The sequence below is a fragment of the Fundulus heteroclitus genome, chromosome 3, assembly GCF_011125445.2.
Source record: "Fundulus heteroclitus isolate FHET01 chromosome 3, MU-UCD_Fhet_4.1, whole genome shotgun sequence".
NCBI classification, from domain to species: domain Eukaryota; kingdom Metazoa; phylum Chordata; class Actinopteri; order Cyprinodontiformes; family Fundulidae; genus Fundulus; species Fundulus heteroclitus.
The window spans coordinates 36408415-36430516 of NC_046363.1; the positions used below are offsets into that span (position 1 = coordinate 36408415).

The 22102-nt window shown below is 39.2% G+C and overlaps 1 protein-coding gene across 2 annotated transcripts; it reads left to right on the forward strand.

Annotated features, from left to right (window-relative positions):
* The first annotated feature begins 3327 nt into the window (after positions 1-3327).
* On the forward strand, positions 3328-21014 carry tap1 (transporter 1, ATP-binding cassette, sub-family B (MDR/TAP)). Of its 2 annotated transcripts, none has more exons than XM_036135312.1 (13): positions 3328-3475; positions 4709-5041; positions 8717-8924; positions 9017-9131; positions 10472-10602; positions 10765-10970; positions 11302-11499; positions 12959-13087; positions 13172-13366; positions 13441-13614; positions 15648-15807; positions 16381-16517; positions 18187-21014. In XM_036135312.1, the coding sequence occupies exons 2-13, from the start codon at positions 4721-4723 to the stop codon at positions 18415-18417; spliced, it is 2205 nt and encodes a 734-aa protein (XP_035991205.1). In that variant the 5' UTR covers positions 3328-3475; positions 4709-4720; the 3' UTR covers positions 18418-21014. The 2 variants fall into 2 exon arrangements, with proteins under 2 accessions (XP_035991205.1, XP_035991204.1); XM_036135311.1 differs by lacking the exon at positions 3328-3475 and adding an exon at positions 3521-3644.
* Positions 21015-22102: the final 1088 nt, after the last annotated feature.

Here is a 22102-nt window from a genome sequence, read left to right on the forward strand (position 1 = left end):
CCCTGTTCACTCTATTCGCTCACTCTTTTTTTTTTTTTTCTCAGTGGCCCTGCGGATATCTGGACGACTTCCTGCCACTGTGTGCAGAAGAATAGGAAGGGCGATAACCCCTGTGTGCATGTGTGTGTGTGTGTGTGTGTGTGTGTGTGTGTGTGTGTGTGTGTGTGTTTTTGCACTAATGGGACTGGAGAACTGTTAGGAGAGCTGTTACGTCAGCTGTGTGGACGCAGCGTGGTTTGAATTAGATTTTTGAATAAACACACACACACATCTAGAAATCTTGACCGTGCCCTTTCTGTAGAACAAATCAGTAAATGTTTTTAAATGTCACAAATACAGCAAATGTTGATCTAATCTTGACAACACTCCATTGGGAGAGGAACACGTTGATATTTGTGCCAATCTTTACAATGTTTACTGATATTTGTAATTAATTGGATTTATTTAAATCCTGCAATAAATTGTTGTGAGATTAACATAGGACTGTTAAGGTAATCTTAGGTTGGAGAACTGACCAACCACTATGTGTTACCCTCATACAGAACCTTGAAAAAGTACTCACAATTTTACATTTTGTTACATTACTGCCACAAATCAGCACTTTATAGAACCACCTTTCACTGCGATTTGAGTCACAAGTCTTCAGGGAATATTTTAAAAACCTTGGTAATTTTCTTCCTTGGATAAAGGCTGGAAGGATGAAGGACACCTATATGGATGGATTTTTCATCCACTTCATACTATGTTGTGTTGGTCTATCACATATGATTATGAAACTTCTTTCTCCAAAATTCTATATTTTTAATACATGCTGAGTATTAATACTAACCATTTTGTGTATGAACTCCACTAAATATGTTTTTCTCTGTCATTTTTTGTGAAGAGTTTATTTTCTTTTTTTCTAAAAAGGAATTTAAAAAAAGTTGTTGTATGCCTTTGGACATGTTTAGATTTTCACATATGTATGTGCAAAACAAAGAAGAGGCGATTATTACATAAAAGTAAAAAAAAAAAAAAAACTTTTGGAATTAATAAAGTATTTTTTTTCCTGAAATCATATATAGTGTCAATTTCTCTGCTGGTTTTCCAACAAACTGCATGTTCAACCTACACACAAAGGAGGAGGTGATTTAAAGGCAAATAGAAGAAGAGGCTTAAAATAGTACGAACATTTATAGTCTTGCTTCTTCCATCCTTTTAAGATGAAAGACGGGGAAATGGGGAAGGAAGCTGTCAAAGTTCAAGGTTTTTTTTTAGGGATCCAGATGACAAAAACAACATTACCAGCAGCAAAGATAAGCAGACTGTCACTTTGCTAGGTGACAGCCTCAGGACTTCCTGTAGTCTTAAAACCACCACCTGTCATTGATTTTCTATGAGTTACTTAACATACTTTATAGAAACAAATTATATTGTATGTAGAATTTAGGGGTTATGTTTAGGACTAGGGTGTCAGATAAGTTTAGGCATTTTACTGGTCAAGGTTAGGGTGGGTTTAGAGAGACATCACAACCATTAACAGGAGAGACGATATATCTGCGTATCTCATCCTGATATTGATTAGAGGGTTGGACAACATTAGGCAGCAAGTAAATTTATGTCTCCAGACAGGAAGTAAATATTTTGTCACAAAATAACGTCTAATAAACTGGTAAACTGGGCAATCGTGAGGATCTGCGTGAGTTTGACAACGGCCAAACTGTTATGACTAGGTGAAAAGTTCAAGGCCTCTTCAAAACTGCAGCCTCCATGGGGTGTCGTTGGCCTGCAGTGATCAATATCTTCTGAAGGCAAGTTTAAGGCAAGGGAAGTTTATTTAGAAAGCACTTTTCAGTAACAGGACAATTCAAAGTGCAGATTTTTTTTTTTAAAAGCTGTACAAGAAAAGAACAATGGCGAACCAGTGATAGGGTCATCATGGGTGACCAAGGTTTATTGAAGGCCACGGGGAGCAAAGTCTGACTCATGTGGTCTGATTTAACAGATGGGCTGCTGTGACTCAAACTGCTGAAGAAGTTCACATTGGTATATATATATATATATATATATATATATATATATATATATATATATATATATATATATATATATATATATATATATATGGTGTATATATGTGAACTAAACCCCCTCCTCCATCTTTTTCTATTTTGGGTTAAAGCTCATACTAGCTAGGGTTCTAAAAACCTATGAATCTAACGAGTATTACCCTGCTTAGAGTTCCTGGGAGACCATTTTAGCTACATAAGTATAGGACACGACCAATCTACTAACCACCTCCCTCCTAGGGCCCCACCCTTTTTCAGTGGACAAGTTGGGCAACCTGCTAGCCTGTGGCCACCTTTTTCCTGACCACCACCCTAGTTAACGGTGGCTCCTACTTTTACACAACGGCACTTGTTACTGGATAGGTTATTAATTAGTCACTCAAAAGTCCCTAAGGGTGTTGTTTATGAAGAGTTTTGCTATATACAACCTTTTAAAACCTCCTAAATAAATCATGAACCACGTACGATGTCTGTTTTACAACCATTAAAGAACTTAAATGTTGACGCAATAATTGAATGTCCACAACTTCTAATAGAATTTTAAATGCTTCTTTGATTAGTACGCTTTAGCAGTGAATTAGTAACAGCATTATCAATCAACAACAGAAATCGCAAATTACAATTTAACCAACATCCTAAATTTTATCTGTCATGATTTGGCTTGGATGGACCCAGAAAACAGCACGCACACACAGAGCAGTTTTGAGAGTTTATTGCAAAGGGTGGATGACAAGAACCAGAGTCAGTTACCAGACGCAGAAGATTCTGAAAATGGAAAGAGTAAAGCATAACATGCAAACTAACCAAAACTCACTTGTAGAGGACTTTGATTTTTTTTAATTAATATTAATTTTAATCGAAGGGATGATACATTTTTTGGCAAATACCACCTGCATCAGTGTCCCTGGTCTGTGGTGTAAATTTTCGAAACGTCATTCCTTGCCATTGTTGTTTTTGATGCATATTCTCACCGGCAGATTACAGCCAAGACAAAAATCTCTCCAACCCTCAAAAAAAAAAAAAAAAAAAAAAAAAAAAAAAAAAAAAAATGCAAGGTCCTTTAAGCAACTCGTCTGATTTTAAAATTTAAATCCAAATCGTATGATTTGGTGTATTGATGTAATTTTATATTTATGTAACTGAGTTGCTGGTTATATCTTGTTCCAACAGCTTCAGATACATTTGGCGTCAATCATAAACGGACAGATGCAGTTCAAGCCAGGTGCCACACGGGGTCGCTGTTGGGCTATTTGCGTCCCTCTTGACGTGTCACAGCAGCGAGTTAAAGGATGATGCTTTTTATTTCCTGCATTGAAAAATAAACTATGCAGTAGCAGATCGAAAAAAAGTCCAGTAGTTCTATTATAGCCCATTTCAGGTGGCGTCCATTGCTGAAGGGGACCCACGGGGGACTTTCCGGTGCAGAGGTATAAATACTTGGTTTCACTTTCACTCCTGTTTGTAGAAGCAGGTCGACTGGGTCCTACACGTCCCTAACAGAACCGTCGCAGGTTTATTTTTTGGACAGTTCGGGTTGATTATTGGAGTGTTTCTGGGCTCTGGAACAGCCAACTCACCCAGTGGACAGGCATTCTAGTAAGTGCTTTGGGTTTCGGTGTAGTAACATTAGCCTAAACGTGTTAGCACCGGTGTAACAGCGCATATGTTTACTGATTCTGGCTTTAATTAAGGGACTTGCAGTTGTTTTAGTCGTCTCTTCCCGACCTACGCCGTGTATCTATTTCAAGTTAAGCATTGTTGAAGGTAAACGTAGGTGAAAAGTTAAAAACGAAAGTAAAGGGAAAGAACGATTTGATCAAAGTGAAAGTAAAAAAATTAATCACCTTTCTGTGATAAACCATTTTAATATTATGTCTCGATACAGCCACAAACCTTTATATATTTTGTTGGATTTTTTTATGTGATAGACCAACACAAGTAATGTTCAATTGTATATATATAAAAAAAGGAACCCCCTTTCCTCCCCCTAGATAACACACAGACTATCAAACCTCCTCCATTAGTTACCTAAGTAGAGTCCACCTGTGTTTAAATTAACCTCTGCTGTTTTGTGAAGGTCTCTGAGGTTTGTTAGTGAACAATGAAGACCAACCAGCGTCAAGCAGGGTTAGGTTATTAAACAATAACAAATTCTGAAAATGAAAAGAGTAAAGAATAACTGCAAACTAACCAAATATCACCTGGACAGGACTTTGATTTTTTTAAATTAATATTCAATTTAATCGAAGGGATGATACATTTTTTGGCAAAGACCACCTGCAGCAGTGTTTCTGGTCTGTGGTGTAAGTTTCCGTCTTTCTGCGCCATTGTTGTTTTTGATGCATATTTTCACCGGCAGATTACAGCCAAGACAAAAGTCTCTCATACCCTCAAAAAAAAAATGGAAGGTCCTTCAAGCAACTCGTCTGATTTTAAATGCAGTTGCAAATGTAAATCCAAATCACGGAGCTTCACACCGCAGCACGACTGCTTTGACATGCTTCCTGTTAGTTTGCTCTAAGTAATACGGTTTCCTGAAGTGAGGGTGAGAGACTGTCTAGAAAAAGGGAAACATCTGCAGGGTGAGGTTTGGAATCGAAACGTTTCTCTTATTCTGCGTATGTTTTAATAACTGATCCCGTGTTTGTTCGTCTCTGCAGAATCCGCAAGTGATGCAGAAAATGAGCTACTTCTTCCCGCTGCTTTGCGTTGGCCTGGACGTGGGTGTGGTGCGCGCCATCCGCCAGGCCCAGCTCTCACCTCTCCTCCTCCACCATCCGTTCATCACCCTGTGGGGGGGAGCTCTGACCCGGGCCTTGGTCCTGGTTTTTCTTGCCTTATCTTACCCCGGAGGAGTCCCGTGGGCGAGAAGCTTTGAGGGGCTTCAAAGCGTTGGCGTGCTTTGCTTCCACTTCCCGGTGTTCACCACTCTCCTCTGGTGGCTGGGGCAGTCCACTGTGGGGGAACTGTGGGGATGGCACTCCTGGGAACGGGTGAGTGAGTGATTTCTGCGTGTCATTCAGTCATGTGGATATTAGTGAGGCGATAGACCCAAATTAGGACCGATGTTTTAGAGCATTGCCCAAAAAACCTGAAACTATAGGGTCAATAAGCTTTATTTTTTTTGCCATACACAAGATGGAACTATTAAGGCTGCACAAATATGTATCACGAACATATCATCATTGTAACATGCAATATTCACGTTGCAAAGGAAATGTTTGTGGTGCAATATTTGTTGGTTAAGTGTGCTTGTGAACTTGTATTTTACATGCTTAAGCTATATTTAGCCAGGTGGAGTAGATGCTTACGCAGGGAAGCCCAAAATGCTGAAGATCACAGTTATGGATGCACAGAGAGGAAAGTTTAAAATAAGCACATATTGCAACGTATATAGTCGTCACAATATTTGCCAGTATCATCGCCATTGCAAGGCTTTCTAATATCTTGCAAATCCAGGAAGTATTGTCTTTTTTTTATATATATTTTAGTCAATACAGTGTAGTTATTTTACAGTGAAAGCAATTAAATATTATAGGTTTAAGCAAACTATTTTGTAGCCATGAAGATAAACCGTAATGTATTAGTTTCTTTTTTTTTTTTTATCGTGGTTTAGTATTTTCATGAATTGTGGATATGAAATGACATGTAAAGCTCAAATGTCATGTGAAAATGTGTTCAATTATATCATCTTCTTAAAACTCTGTTTCAACCACCATCCCTGTTCGTTTTGCTCTGGTCACCCATTTGGGCAAATTTACTCTTACCCTTGATTAGATGAAAATAACTCTTAAGTGACCTTCTGCTGGGAGACACTGGAGTCCCATAACCACATGTCCTTACAGTAAAATATGAGTAAAATATAGAAAATAACTTTCACCCCTCAGTTGTCAAAGCTGAAACGAAATGCTGACCTGGTTGGGGACGAATTGGTGCATGGTTAGAGCGAAGCCTCCAGTGGTAGACGGTACCATCTCGTAAAGTTTAATAAAAAGCAACAAAGGCACAAAAAAGTAGCGGCGTAAAAGGGTTGGAGCAAGAGTTCTACCTAGCAGCAATTATTTCTAATTTCTGCTGAAACAGCCTGATCTAATTTGCAACGATTCATCAGTTTTATAGTCAGTGACTTTTAAAGAAACGTCATTTTTTAATGACAATTATTTAAAGTAATTAAAAATTATTGGTATTGATTAACTTACATGCATCCGTTTGCATAGTGGTTTTGTCATTGCAACTTGATTTACTTCTCTCATGCTCCTTTTGCTCGTAGAAACTTTATTCAGATTTGTCATAATTCTTATTAATGTTGCTCTTATATAAATAGTTTTAAGATTTTTCTTGAAAGAAAGTAAAACGGGTCCAAAAATGTAGCTGAAGACAGCACAATAAAACCGGTTTAACCTGCGGCTACTTTACCTGCACTGCAAGATTTTATGGTTCGATGAAATCATAATCCTGTTAAGGCTAATTTGCAGACAAAATCATGTAAATTTGTGTAAACTGGAGGCAACATGTGTGCTGCTATTATAGTAATACTTTCAATTTTGAAAGTATCTGCTGCTCCTGTCTGCTTCACCTGCAGCCAGGTGACGTCATTAAAAGAAACGGAGCATGCTGCAAGCAAGGAGCTGCAGCATGCTCCTGTGGACTGACTACAGAAATTGGATGTAGACCAACTCAGCATATTTGGGACATGACTTCATTTGAAATTAAGTTTAAAGCAAGAGGCATACAGAATTGACGTCAGGTCTCAACAGAGGCAAAAATGTGGCCGTAAGAGCCTGAAGCACATGCAGACAGCAGTGCCCAAGTTCATGCCCGCGAGGCAAAAATGCTGCAACACAAAGTACAAGTTTGTTTTAAGCATTTGTCCTAGCAGAGCTCAAGAGTGTTGTGTGGTAAACCGCAGCATTCGAGTTCAATGTTCTCCAAAGGTGAACGGCAGCCATCAAGGCTCTCGTTTGAACACAAACCATGCAGTGAAAGCTGTCCGGATACCACCAGAGGCTGGAGTCATGGAGACTAAAATGAAATCATATGCTGACCCAAAAGGCGAAGCTCTCGATTTACCGGTCGATCTACGTTCCTACCCTCATCTATGGTCACGAGCTTTGGGTCGTGACCGAAAGAACGAGATCCCGGATACAAGCGGCTGAAATGAGTTTTCTCCGTAGTGTGTCTGGGCTCTCCCTTAGAGATAGGCTCCTCCCTACTCTCACAGAATATCATAGGATTTGGTTGCAACAACAAGCAGTTTTCTGGCTGTGTGAAAACGTTTCACAGGTAATTCTAGTCATTGGATATACTAACACTATGAACTACTAGGAAATTAGGTGCTGAAATATTTTGCATGTTATTCATATTAAATATATATATGTATATAAAAGTATGTGTATATGTATATATGTATACATATGTATACACATATGTAAATATATGTTTTTGTATATTGTTATTTATATATTTATAAATGTTAAACATACATATTTAAATGAATAAAATGCAAAATATTTCAGCACATGACTTTCTCAGTACTTGATATTTTTAGAACATAACATAAAAGTATATGGCATTTGTCATTTTAAAAGTCTTAAGCCCCCCCCGAACATGAGAAAATCCTCGTTATTCGATGCTGTAGCGCACATATTCCCTAGTTACTGGGGGAAAATAGGGAGTACCAATATGGCGGCCGGTGGCTTCAAAGCGACTCGCTCAAACAGATGGTGATTAGCACTCCAGTGTATTATATAGCTCAGTGGGACTCAGAGTAGAGCCGCTGCTCCTCCACGTCGAGAGGAGCCAGTTGAGGTGGCTCGGGCATCTGGTCAGGATGCCTCCTGGACGCCTCCCTGGTGAGGTGTTCCGGGCACGTCCCACCAGGAGGAGGCCCAGGGGAAGACCCAGGACACGCTGGAGGGACTATGTCTCTCTGCTGGCCTGGGAACGCCTTGGGGTTCCTCCTGAGGAGCTGGCCCAAGTGGCCGGGGAGAGGGACGTCTGGGCCTCCCTACTGAAGCTGCTACCCCCGCAACCCGACCCCGGATGAGCGGAAGAGAATGGATGGATGGATGAAAATAAGGCTGGACAATATAGAAAAAAAAATATTGATAAATAGAAATAATATGTATCGATATTGATAATTATCAAAACGTTCTAAACCTATATTTTAAGTGCAGCCTTGGCCATTTTATGCTATTGCTTAAAGACCTATTTTTAAATAAAGACAGACCCTTTATTCAACCAACAAGTCTTAAAGGAAGAAAAAAAGAGCTCATGCTCTCTGAACTCTCTGAAGCTTGGTGAAGGAGCTTTCCTGGGTCTGCGTTTGGGTTTGGTTGGGAAGGTGTAATAACTAACATGAACCTACATGTTGGGCAAAAGGAAGGAAAACCTTTCTTCTATCAAATTTTTTATTGACCCCTTTTTTTTTTCTATTGAACCACATGATCAATATATATCGTTATTGAATTATCCTCCAGCCCTACTGCCAAATGTGTTCTTGAAGTCAGAAAAGTGAAATCTAGTCTAAATTAGTCTGTATAATGCCAGATATCACATACCAATTTAAGAAAGGCTGCCAGGCATTTAGTAAAGTACGTTAAATAGTTAATTTGAGCTTATTTCAGCTCTCTGGAGCATGGTGATTGACGTAATGGTTTGTGCTGCAGGTGTTACAGGGTTATGCAGTGACCGCGGTGGGCTGGCTCTACTGGAGTCGATACGTTTCATCGTTTGTGACCAGCGCTCCGTCTAAGAAGAAGGCGGAGAAGCCCGGACCGGACAGCCGAGCCGCTCTGAAGAGGCTGATGGGATACATGCTGCCGTATACGAGGCGCTTCATCGTGGTGTTGGCTCTAGTTGTTCTCTCATCTTATGGTACCTTGTGACAACTGCCTTTTTTAATCTTCAGTGTTTGAGTTTTTTTTTTTTTAAACTAAAGTTTAGTGCTTGATTTTTCTTGGCTGCAGGTGAGATGGCTATTCCCCAGTACACCGGTCGTATGGCAGACTGGATCATAAACGAAGAAGCACCAGATGCCTTCTCCCAGGCCATCACAATCATGACACTGCTGACTTTTGCCAGGTAATGCATTACATGTGTCGTCACAGACTGTCTTCACACTCGTCTTTGACCAAAAAATATAATATATGGAATATATTATAATTATATGTAAAAAGTTATTAGACGTTATTATCTTTTCCACACGGACCTTTACTAAGATAGTAGAACAATTGATCTGCAATTTCAGAAGCAATTTTGAAAATTATGTTATGTGGTCAAATATCTACTTAAGAATAGGAATTTACACAAAAATCACAAATGTGCAGTTTGAGATATACTTACCTGTCTTTTAGAGGTCACAGTTGGGAGAGCATTCATTAAAACCTTTTTTTTTTTTCACTCTTGTTTTTCTAATGGGAAATAACCACTCAGAAAAACAGAGACGGATAAACAAACCAGCTTTGTCAGTAAGGCAGCAGAGGCTGTACAACAAGGCAGGATTTGTCTTCATTTTAAAGCTCAAAGCATTTTTGAAAAGTTTCACTTCCAAAACTGTAAGCTTTTTCTCTTGTTCTTTTTTTTTTTCTTTAAAAAAAAAGAACAAGAGAAAAAGCTTACAGTTTAAAAAAAAAAAAGAACAAGGGGAAATAAAACGTTTCAATTAATTTTCCCTTAACTTCATGCAATAAAGAAGGCTAAGAAGAACATAATAACTTTTCCCAATGTGAAAATACTACATAAATACAGTGACTTACAGTTACCATTGTGGCATTGTTTCAACGCCACGTGGCACACCTGCTGGCGTACTGAACATAATGATTAGACCCCACAAGCTCTTTCAAAGTCTCCATATACCCTCCACTCACCCCACACTTCAGCTGTAGACCACCGGGAACACAAATCTGTTTCACTCAAACCATTTTGAAGGGTTTTGAAACTCCTTTGTGTCACAATTTTTTTTTTTTTTTTTTTTTTTTTGCTTTAGAGTGGAGTGCCTTAAATGTCTACTTATTTCTCTCTTCTAGTCTCTACAAAGAAATTAAAACTCTAAATTTAAATAAAAGAAGCTTTTCCAAAAGTAGTAAAAGTAGTCTAGGATAAAAATCCAGCCGACATAATTGCCACAAGGCCTTACTGGTTATTTTCTGCCACATAAAGGTTTCTTGTACAGAACCTGTCTGTCTGATGGCTAAGAGAATTTTTATTGTATAAAAGAGGACAAACTGTCTTCGTAACCTATGGTAAAATTATATCTGTATGGTTAAAAAGTGGAATTGTGATGCGATAAAAAAAAGTCTAATTTTTTTTTGGGTTATTTACACTTTTTACACATGGGCCTTTCTACAGGAGGAGTCACAATGTAACAGTAGTACCACAAGTGATATAATTTCAACATTTAACATTTTTTGTGTCTGCTTCAGCGCTGTGTTCGAGTTTCTGTGCGACCTGACCTACAACGTGACGATGAGCCTCATTCACACCTCAGTGCAGGGAGCCGTTTTCCAGGCTGTGCTCAGACAGGAGATCGCTTTCTTTGACGCCTCTCCCACAGGTAGAAATATCCTCAACGCTCTACAAATGTCAACATCTGTCATGCACGCCAAAAATATTAATTGAACCTTTCTAAATAATCTCAGTGTAGCTTTTGAGATGATTAGGGAAAAAAAAAACCATGCATCCATTGCGTTGAGCTGTAAATTCTGCTTTACCTCAGGTGAGCTGGTGTCCCGTATCACCACGGACACCAACGACATGAGCGAGGCGCTGAGCGAGAAGCTGAGTCTGCTGATGTGGTACACGGCTCGTTTCGGCTTCCTGCTCTTCTTCATGGTGAGCCAGTCGTGGAAAATGACCCTGCTCACCTGCATGGGACTCCCCATCATCTGGGTCATCCCCGAGCTCACCGGACATTTCCACCAGGTGACGTTGCTCAAGGAAACGCTCCCCTCTGGATTCACAGTTATTTTTTATTTTAGGTTTTTTTTGCCATTTATAAGATGCATTTTTCTAATTTTACCTGTTTACCCTATTTTAACATTATTTTATTCCATATTTTTTATTTTGCTTGCTAATGCTGCGACATTGCATTTATGTATTTGCTCTTTGATCGCTTGTTCCGTTTCTTTCTCATTAGAATCCTTATTGTCATCTGATGGGCTCTTGAAAAATGATCACAGATGGATGGTATTTGTTTACGTGCTGCATAAATCTGTCCTGTAAATGATTTTTGTTTGTTGTGTTCATGCATTAGACTATTGCTGTGAAGGTGCAGGACTCTCTGGCAAAAGCCAACCAGGTAGCCACGGAGACCTTCTCCAACATGAAGACCGTGAGGAGTTTCGCCAACGAGGACGGTGAGACGGAGAAGTACAGGCGGCGGCTGGACGAAACGTACTCTCTCAACAAGCAGGAGGCGGTAGCTTACGCCGCGTCTACCTGGGCCAACAGCGTGAGTGTATTACTGCCACTAAGGGTTATTGCTGCTGTTTTTTAGCATTTATGTGTGTGTTAGTTACTTAAAATGAGTGCAGAAGATAAAATAGGATCAGATCTTTTTAATCTGAAAGTGAGAAACATATATTGGAAAACTCATTGGTGTTAGCACTCTCACGTGTTACCCAAGGGACCAAAAATGTAACAATGCTCCCACTAGCAGGTGCGCCATTAATGATAAACCTGCTGCAAAACATGTGAAATAAACTTCTGGAGTTGTGTTTCTTACTGCAAATATTATTTAATCCATTTCTCCTAAACAGCCCATTGCACATAGGGATTGGTAGGATCTACGCCCCCTGCGTGCACAACTCCATATTAATGTAGGCCAGTTACTGAGGGACTACAGGAAGGTGGGATTTTTTTCACTCTGCAGTTCTGAAGCAAAATGTATTTCCTGAGAAGTCCTGGCGTTGTGTATAGTGATTAGGAGGGAAAACATAGGAAACTACTTTCGGTTTTTGAATCTCGCTGTGATTGACCATGCTAAAACACAACTTTGTAGGGCTAGGCTGGGATTTAATTTTTGGAAAATCTGAGTTTTATTTTGCTAATGCACTCATTGGGCGTCCATGAAGAGAAAAGTATGCAATGCTGAATATATGTTCAGGTAAATGTACCGTCAAAATGTATTCATTTCCTTTTTTTTACTGTTCTTAGCTCATTGTGTAACACCGCTATCAGCAAACATCTTGTCATACTTTCACTCTTTACAATGGCAGGACCGCCATCTTGTTTTACAAGCATGTTTCACAGCTTATATTTAGTTGCACTTTGAGTCCAGGTCAACTCCCAGACAAAATGCTCGACATAAAAGCACGTTTTTAAAATCATTTTCTTTCATTTCTTTTTGTGAAATGAAAAGGTGGGGGGACAAAAATCGATTTAATCGGGTTCAGTATAATAAAATTGGAGATTTTATTTTCAAGCCATATCGCCCAGCCCTGCAACTTTTGTTTTTTTATCACATTGTTTCTCCTGACAGTGCTGCACTGGATCATTGAACAGAGAGAGACGCTCAGCAGGGAGCAGTCCTTTGCAAAGAAAACCCATTTACCTGCACCGTCTGGTGTTGCTGATCAGATAAAAATACTGACAGCATTTCCTCCAATTTTAGTGAGGCCGAAACTAATGGTGAAGGTCCAGAAACCGCTTGTATATAGCATATATAGCAACATTTTATACATTGTAAGGACATTTTGTTGCAAGGATTGGAGTCCCATTGGAGTAACACAGGAGTAAGACAGCAGGGTAGGCAGTGGGGTTTTTTTGAAAGCAGCAATGTTTAAACATTCATTGAAATCATCCGTTGTGAAGGGACCTAACAAAGATTTTAGCTGCTGTCGTCATTCCTCATTTCAAGATGACTGCTATTTGATGAATTCTTTGTGAACGACTGTCTTTTTTTCTTGCAGATGACCACTTTGGCCTTGAAGGTGTGTATTTTGTACTACGGTGGGACGCTGGTGACCCGGGGGGCTGTTAGCAGCGGAGACCTGGTCTCTTTTGTTCTCTACGAGCTTCAGTTTGCTTCCGCTGTTGAGGTGAGCCCCAAACCCTGAAAAAAGGAACCTACTGTTTTATTCATATTAAAATGTTTTTATTATTCGCCGCTCATTTTCTTTCAGGCTGTCATGCGCTACTACCCAGAGGTAAAAAAAGCAATCGGCGCCTCCGAGAAGATTTTCGAATATCTCGATAGGAAACCTCAAATACCTCCTCCGGGCAGTTTGGCTCCTGAGAATCTTAAAGGACACGTTGAGTTTAAAAATGTTCGGTTTTCTTATTCTGGGAAGACAGATGACAACAGTGTTGTACTTAAGGTATGTACCCATCTCTGCAGTTGCTGACCTTTTCCCTTGCAGCTTGTTTTAACCAAATCCTCTTTTTATAAAAGGATGTGTCTCTGGAGGTAGTGCCGGGCAAAATCACTGCCCTAGTGGGGCTTAACAGATCAGGGAAGACAACCTGTGTCAAGCTACTTGAGAGGTTTTATCAGCCACAATCTGGGGAAATCCTGCTGGACGGGAAACCACTGAAAGACTACAAGGACCAGTACCTACATGAAAAGGTGGGTATCAACAAGAAACCTAGTTTTATAATCAGATGGAACATGTAAACATAACCTGAACATATTTTTATGCCTCAGTGAAGTGAACTGTCACGGATAGCTACAGGAAAACCTCTTAATATGGTCTCCCAAAAATGAATTCAGGGAGCTTTTTTAGATTTCAACCGACAGTACTCTCAGATTTAAAGAGAAAACTTGTTTATTAGTGGTCAAAAACTGACTATATTAATATTGTATAAGAAATAGATGAAGCTGAAAACTGTAAAAAAAAAAAAAAGGCAGTGATATCAAATGAAATAAAAATAAATAAATATAAATGCATTTATTAAATACATGTATACAAAAATAAAAAATGTGACCCAGACACATTCTGCAATTTGCTACGATGGTTAGTCTTTCCAAGTTGTTATTTCCCAAAAAGGTGTAATCTCTGTTGGACAAAATAAGGTCAAGACCAACAATATTACATAAAATCTTTAACTCAAAAAAATAGAAAAGGGATGAAGCTAAAGCTAGCTTTAGATCAAAATCATTAATTACAAAATTCTACTGATTTAAATACAGTAGAACTTCTGAAGGTGCATCTGATTACACATTTCTCCTGATACAAACATCACATAGATGCCCCATTTATGAATTTTACTTAGAATATAAACATGTAGGACATCGTTAGCAGGCACAGTGGATAGTGTAATCCAGCTCTGTGTGCACCTCCTGTGGCCTGGCTGTTGTATAAACTGAATACAGTATAAACTTCATGTGTTGGCGCTACATTAGCACTTTCTCTCCTCTGCTGTTTCCCCTGCTTCCCCTGTGCTTGACAAGCTACACCGCTGACAGTCGTGGTGTTTACTCCCACAGACATCAGAGTTGTGTGCAGCGATCAAAAAGATGCAAGGCTTCTGTGCGCAGCATCAATCAAACACAGCTGTCCCACGGACTTATGGGACTTTTCCTAACATTTTGAAGCCCCGGCAGAAGAGTTGCTGCACAGTCTCAGTCTTTTTATTGCCAGCACATCTTGATAGTTTTGTATCAGACTGCATTTGTGCATGTCGTCTTGGTTTTTGGGTCCAGAATGCTGAAGGTTGAACTCACTATGATGGGTTTCTTTAAGTCACAAATTGACCCTCTACTCCAACATTCATTATGTAAAACACAACTTTTCAACATACAAATTGCTTCTGTGAATGAATGTAGAGGTATTTGGAGGTTCCACTGTAATAGATTCAGTCTATCAGATTATCAACTAATATATATATTTTTTTATCTGAAATGTTTATTCAAAATTAATGGCGCTAGTTTCCAAACAATAGTGGTTAAATAGTGTTGCCAAAGGGCAACATCTATGTCACACAGGGTTACTTTTTAGACACAGGTCACCTGGTTTGTAGGTTATAAAATGCACTTCAGTTTAAAAATGATTCTGTCTTGATGAACATTTACATTCATACAGAACTGTCTCTGTTATAAATACATACATGTGTTTTTTTGTCTTTACCTAAAAAATCCATCAGGAGTTGCTTTAGTTGATTATTACCATCCATTACCATATAACATAGAAAGTATTCCTGGACCGATGTGAGCTTCTGTGCTTTTTGTGTCTCTGCTCTGTCTTCTCTAAACCCCAGTGGTTCGAGGCGTTCACACTGAGTCTGGTTCTGGTTCTGCTGGAGGTTTTCCTCCCTGTTAAAGGGGAGTTTTCCTCTCCACTGTCGCTTCATGCATTCTAAATATGAGGGATTGCTGCAAAGCCATCAACAATGCAGACGACTGTCACTGTGGCTCTACGCTCATTCACGAGGAGTGAATGCTGCTTGTCAAGACTTTTTGACCAATCTGTCTGTATGATTTGATTGAATTTGACTTTGTAAAGCACCTTAAGATGACATATGTTGTGAATTGGCGTTCTATAAATAAAATTGAACTGAAATTAGTTGTTGAAACGGATTCCATCTGTTTATAGAACAATTTTTACCTGGAATAAAGCTCAAAACTAAAGTAAAGCCTCATTCTTTTCTGTGTTTTGATAGATGGCTGTGGTGAGCCAGGACTGCGTGCTGTTTGCCCGCTCCGTCCGGGAGAACATCAAGTACGGCTGCGAGGGCGCCTCAGACGAGGACATGTACAGAGCTGCTAAGCAGGCTAGCGCCCACAAGTTCATCTCTGAGCTTTCAAAAGGATACGACACAGGTTCGCCACAGAAGCTCCCTAGTTTGTAAAATAAACTCATCATGGAGTTATTACGGTGAAAATTATACTGCTCAAAGTATTTCACTGTTCTGCAATACCAACTATATATTGTTTATTTTATGATCAAATTAAATATAAGACCAGCCAAAGAGGAGGAGGACCCCAAACTCAGGCTTCAGCACAACACCCAAAAACAACGTAATGATAGCAAAACCCTGCGCGTGTGTGTGTGGGGGAGTTATAGCTGCGCTGGTGCATGTTCAAGTGCTTTATTGATTTTTCTATGTTGTTCTCAGACATATTGACATGCTTCAATCAAAAATGTGTTTTTAATTGACTTCAAGTCATCCGCTGAAGCAATATAATCACTCAATATATTTCAGTGCAGTGCTTGATACCTTCTGAGAAGCTCTCTTTGCATCAGATAAGGGAGTTCTTAGATTAATTTTCTGCTTCCCCATAAAAATAAATAGGCCCTATTTTTCCAGTATGTATATCATTAGGTATAACTATGAGAATTTCTAGCTACTAAGAAATGTGCTGTTTTCAACTTTATATGCTTCTTTTATGTAGATGCCGGGGAGAAGGGCGGTCAAGTGTCTGGAGGTCAAAAGCAACGCATTGCCATCGCCAGGGCTTTAATCAGAAAACCAAAAATCCTGATCCTGGACAACGCCACCAGTGATTTGGACACAGAAAATGAATACCAGGTAGCAAATGCTTCTACTCTTCATATATATAGACTGTAAGTGATCAACAGAGAGGTTAATCCAAAGTCTCAAAGAAAGCTTAACTGAGAACCTGATTCTGATGGGTAGTTCAGTTTTCTGAGATGTCATTGCAGCAACTTGAAATGGTCTTCAGTAGTTTGTATGGCCCCCATGTCTTTCTATGCATGCCTGACGAGGTTAGCATGATCCTTGTGAGATGATGGATGGTGTCTCCTCCCAGACCTTGACCAGGGCATCTCCTGGACAGTCTGAGGTGGAACCTGGTGGAGGCAGATGGGCCTAAACATGATTTTCCAGGGATTTTCTATTTCGTTGAGGTCAGAGGAGCATGGAGGCCAGTCAATGGTATCAATTAATTTATCCTCCAGGAACTGCCTGCATACTCTTGCCGCATCAAGTCAGGCATTATCATGCACCAGGAGGAACCCAGGACCCACTGCACCAGTGGAGGGTCTAAAAATGGGTCTAGGGGCTTCATCCTGATACCTAATGGCAGTCAGGTTTCCATTGTTGATCCTGTACGTGTCTGTGCATGCCTCCGTGGATAGGTCTCCCCAGACCAACACTGAACCAGCATCACTGGTCATGCTGAACTTCGTTCAGCATAACGTTCATCGCAGCTTCTCCAGACCCTTTCACGTCTGACACATGAGGTCATAGTGACTCTTATCTCAGCTGTTAAAAGAGCAGGGTACTAGTGGTGGACCTGTCCGATGTTCTCTGGCAAATGCTAGTTGACGCTGCCAGGCTCCACTGTGCTGAGCTGTGAGCATAGGTCCTACTAGAGGACGTCTTGCCCTCAGGCCTCCCTTCTGAAGTCTGTTTCTGATGGTTTGGTCAGGAGACATTAATATCAGTGGCCTACTGGAGGTCACTTCCTAGGGCTCTGACAGTACCCATCCTGTTCCTCTTGGCACAAAGGAGCAGATACCGGTCCTGCTGAAGACTTAAGGACCTCCATTGGCCCTGTCCAGCTCCCCTAGGGTAACAGCCTCTCTCCTGAAATCTCCTCCATGCTCTTGAGACTGTGCTTGGAGACACAGCAAACCTTCTGGCTGTAGCACATATTGATGCGGCATCCTGGTTGACTTGGGCTGCCTGTGAAAGCTCTGTAGAGTCTAGGTATTGCCTCATTCATCCAGCAGTTCCACTGACAAACCATTTCTGTTTTTGGAGCTGTCTCATTGTTGCCCCCCCCCCCCCTTTGTGCACCTGTTGTTAATTTCATTAACATCAAAACAGCCAACACTGATTAACAACCCCCTCTACTATTGACCTGATTAGACCAATGTTGCTGATGTTTAATTGACTTGATATTATATTGATTTAAATTTGTTCCTTAATTTTTTTTTTAGCTTTATTTTTTTCTACTCTGTCTTCTCTAGCCCCCAGTCAGTCGAGGCAAATGGCCACTTAGACAGAGCCTGGTTCTTCTGGAGCTTTTCCTCCCTGTTAAAGGGGAGTGTTCCTCTCCACTGTCGCTTCGTGCATGCTCAGTATGAGGGATTGCTGCAAAGACATCAACAATGCAGATGACTGTCCACTTCTTAAGCTGGTCCCACAATAGCTCCATAGGGTTGAGCTTTCCCTGTTTTATATATAATACTTTTTTCTTCATTCAAAGACAATTCTTTATTGTGCTCCCCAGGTCCGTGAAGCTCTGATGATGCTGGCAGAGGACTGCTCTGTGCTGATGATTTCCAATAAGATGAGTGTTGCAAAGACAGCCACTCATGTCGTTGTTCTCAACAACGGGACAGTGGAGGAGGAAGGCAGTCACGATGAACTAATGGCGAAAGGTGGCCTTTATGCAGAAATGGTAAAGAAACAGGAAGAGGGCTTCAAACGTCCAAATGACGAGAGCAATGACGAGCAGTGACCGCTTTGAGTGTTTGGAAGATCAGAAAGTCGGATGGTTATTTGAAGCTTGGGTGAAAACATAAGCCAAACCTTCATTGGTACGAATACTCTTAATAGGAGGCGACATTTTTTGCTGCAGCTGATTGCTTGAGTTTGACCCAGGAAGACAATTGTACCTTGAAAGTGAGGAAAACTCAACCTGTAATAAAAGGTTTTGCATTGCCAACATGTTAAAACCTCGCTTTGCACATTTTAACATAGGAGTCTGTCAAGAAGTTCTTCTGGTTGAAAAAGGAGACCTTAAGCTCCATATCTGGTTCACAAAAGCCACAAAAACATTAAAAATCAGTTTATTCAGTTTGTTATTATTGTCACTTCACCCAATTCTAGGCCCTGCTGAAAAGCTTTTATATGGCTGTAAAGAAACACACCTATTGTGTCCTAAAATGTGAAATTTATTTATTCTGTACAGAAGATTAAGGCTCCAACAATAATAAATGGTCTGTTAATCAGTATAAAACACACCATGCTTTTATTTATGTTTATGAGAAATAGCACAAGAGAAAGAATAGGTTCTTGATTGATTTGGATTTCACACTGAAACTAGCTGGGCATGTTCCTGAGGTTGGGACTGTGTAGCTTCACTCCAAGTCTGAGAAATTACATATCACACGCTTTTATTCTTTCCCTTTGCAACATCCTTTGAAAAAGATTTTTTCTTTGTTTCATCTGAGGCACAAAAAACTTGAGTACATTACTTTGATAATATTTAAAAGAAAAATGTCATAATAAATGATTTAGCCTAAACTTTTGGGAAACTGGATTGATAAATATGAACTAAATGCATATCCTGTGTGTCCAAGAATATACCACCTGATATTTTCTGCTAATCCACAACAGCAGCATCTGGTCAGCAGCAGCCGGCTCACCAAAACACGGTCCCCAGTGATTAAACCCGTTCTGTTCAGAAGCAAGGACACTAGTAATAACAATGTCCACAGCTGATGTCCAAAACACCTTTAATATGATGAGTCCAATGTGTGATTAAGTCAAGAACTCAGGTGTTTCAGTCGGGAAAAGCATTGCGTGCGTTCCGGATATAAATTCCTACATACGTTGTTGTAACTGGATTTGTCTGTGACAGCCAGTAAGCCTGCTTACTCTGTTGCGTTACATTTGCTTTGTGGTGTCAGTCTTTGCGATTGTAATCTTGAAAATACCACAGTAATTGTGTGGACTGTTTTGACTAGATATTTTCATTTTAAAACGGGAAAGTAAAACTCAAACTCATATTACGTGTAGTGCAAAACAAAACCAAATAAGACTATGTTCATCCCTGTAATGCTACTAAAACTAAAATATAACCCTAGTTTTTATCACTCGCAACACAGATGAGGTCTCATTTAGCTGGCAGTCTTGGGTCAGACTTAGCGTCCAAAACGGTAAACATTAAAAGTAACATAATCAGACTTTTAAATTGTTCCATCAAACTTTTTTTTTTTTATTACATGGTACAGTAACATGAAAAGCAGTGCAAACCTATTCTAACATATGCATTGACTGACACTTCTTAAAAAAACAATAAAGGAAAAAAAAAAACATTATCAAGTTTTGTTGCATTTTTTTATAAAATATATTTTTTTACTAATCACCAAAATGGCAATAGTTGCAAATAAAAGTACAGATACGTTTTATTCTTAGAGCACCTTTAACAGATAAAAATCATTTTGTGTTACATAATGATCAAAACATGGCATTTATGATTCAGCTCTAATCATCACATTGGACATAGTCCCCTAGAGCTGACCAGCAATGTGGAAATATTACTCATCAGTAAAATGATCTGAGCAATAATCTTGTTTAGTTGGGTTGCCATCCAAAATCCTGCTTCAAAATCACCCTCACAACCACTTCAGATGGAAAAGTGCCCTTTATCAGTGCAAATACAGTAATTTGCGATACCAACAAACTCCTGTGTAAAGAATAAAAAAGACACTAAAAGTGACCTTTTAAAATGTTTTTAGTGTAGTAAAATAATTCTGTTTCTATAAGAAATCTCATTTGCTTCAGATTGTAACAAAACAAATTCAAAAGCTTGTTTTTGTTTTTGTTTTTTTGCGTTAATTGATTTGGTTTGTCCTTTCTGTATTCTGTATTCTTAATATGTAACATCTATGTTTGCTTGTTTTGTTTTTTTGACCTGTTTTTTCTTATTGGAAATGTTCTGATTTCTTTGTGAAATAATTTTTGAGTGGAACAGACTAATAATAAACTGTTTTGTGGAATATGTTTTAGTTTTTTGAGATTTCTGCTTGACAGAAAAAACGTTTTTGTATGTTTTTATAACTTTCATTTGCTGTTTAAAACCCCAATATCACAAATAGAATTACAATACCACCCCCTGTCCCTATTAGCCAAGCTAAAAACAACTAAGTCAATTATGAAAGCAAGCTCAAATTCTTGATTTTTTTTTTTTTTTTTTTTTTTTTTTACTTGCTGTAAATTGTTTTTTGGCTTCAACAGAATTTTTATTTATTCTTACAATTTTACACTTTTGTGGTCATTTCCAAATGTCCCATAGATTTGGTAGCAAATAAAAAGTATTTTAAGAGTCAACCTTTCCAGTGTTAATCCTTTATACATGCATGCTTGATGCCTACTTCTGGCCCAAATCCTCCCTGATGGCGACTGATCTTGGTCATTTTAGTGCTTGGAGTTTCCATTTACTGAAAAATCTGACAAATCTGCTCATGGGATTGTTGGAACAAGTCCCTTTTAGAATATGTTTTAAGCCTAGTAATGTGAGTAGCAGCCCACTACCTAGATGAGAAGCAATCCCTTTTCATGGATTGTAGCAGGATGTGTTATTGTCGGAATGGACAGGACTCATGGTTGTTGGTAGTTGTGTATGCAGCCCACCGTATCTCTCCCCTTTATTATTATTATTTTTTTTTTTCAAATGTCCCAAACAACAAAGGGGGATGCCACATTGACACTCATGTGGACCCTTTTTGGACATCTTGAAGACTGCTTCACTCCTTTAGCTCTCGGGTAAGGGAGTGAAGCCCTTCATGATTTGGTAAACTCATTTTTCTTTGGAGGTAACCATTTTTTGAGCTTAACTTTACAGTGACTCTAAGCACACCTGCTAATTCAATTTATAGAGTCAGCTAAATTCACTGCCTACCTGTGCTATGAATTTAGTTTTACTAAAATAAAGTTAGCTGGATTTTTATTTTTATTTTATTTTTTGCAATGGAAAGAAATACATGTAAATGTACCCTTGGTCTGATCAGTGTACAATGATGTAAAAATTGTTAACTTTTATATATATATTTACAAGCATTTTACTTAAATTGTGTGTGCTATATGTGGGCCTTTTAAGAAGGGAGTCTGCTAAATTATGTTATGGTTTTCTAATGATAATAAAATCTCTTGATTAATGTATTGAGTCTTGAAATTTCTAGAATACATCTATCTATCTATCTATCTATCTATCCTTTCTGGCCATTGCATCCTGGAAAGGCTGCAAGTTCCCTGGTTCAAATCCACTCTGGATCCCTGAGTAAGACCCCTCGTCCCAGAATGCTCCCTGTCTGCTGCACAGTGGAAGCACACTTGTCCCTAAAGGATGGGTTAGATGGACAAATTAAATTGGAATGCACGGAGGTTGCAATGACAAACAGAGATTCTAATGTAATTTA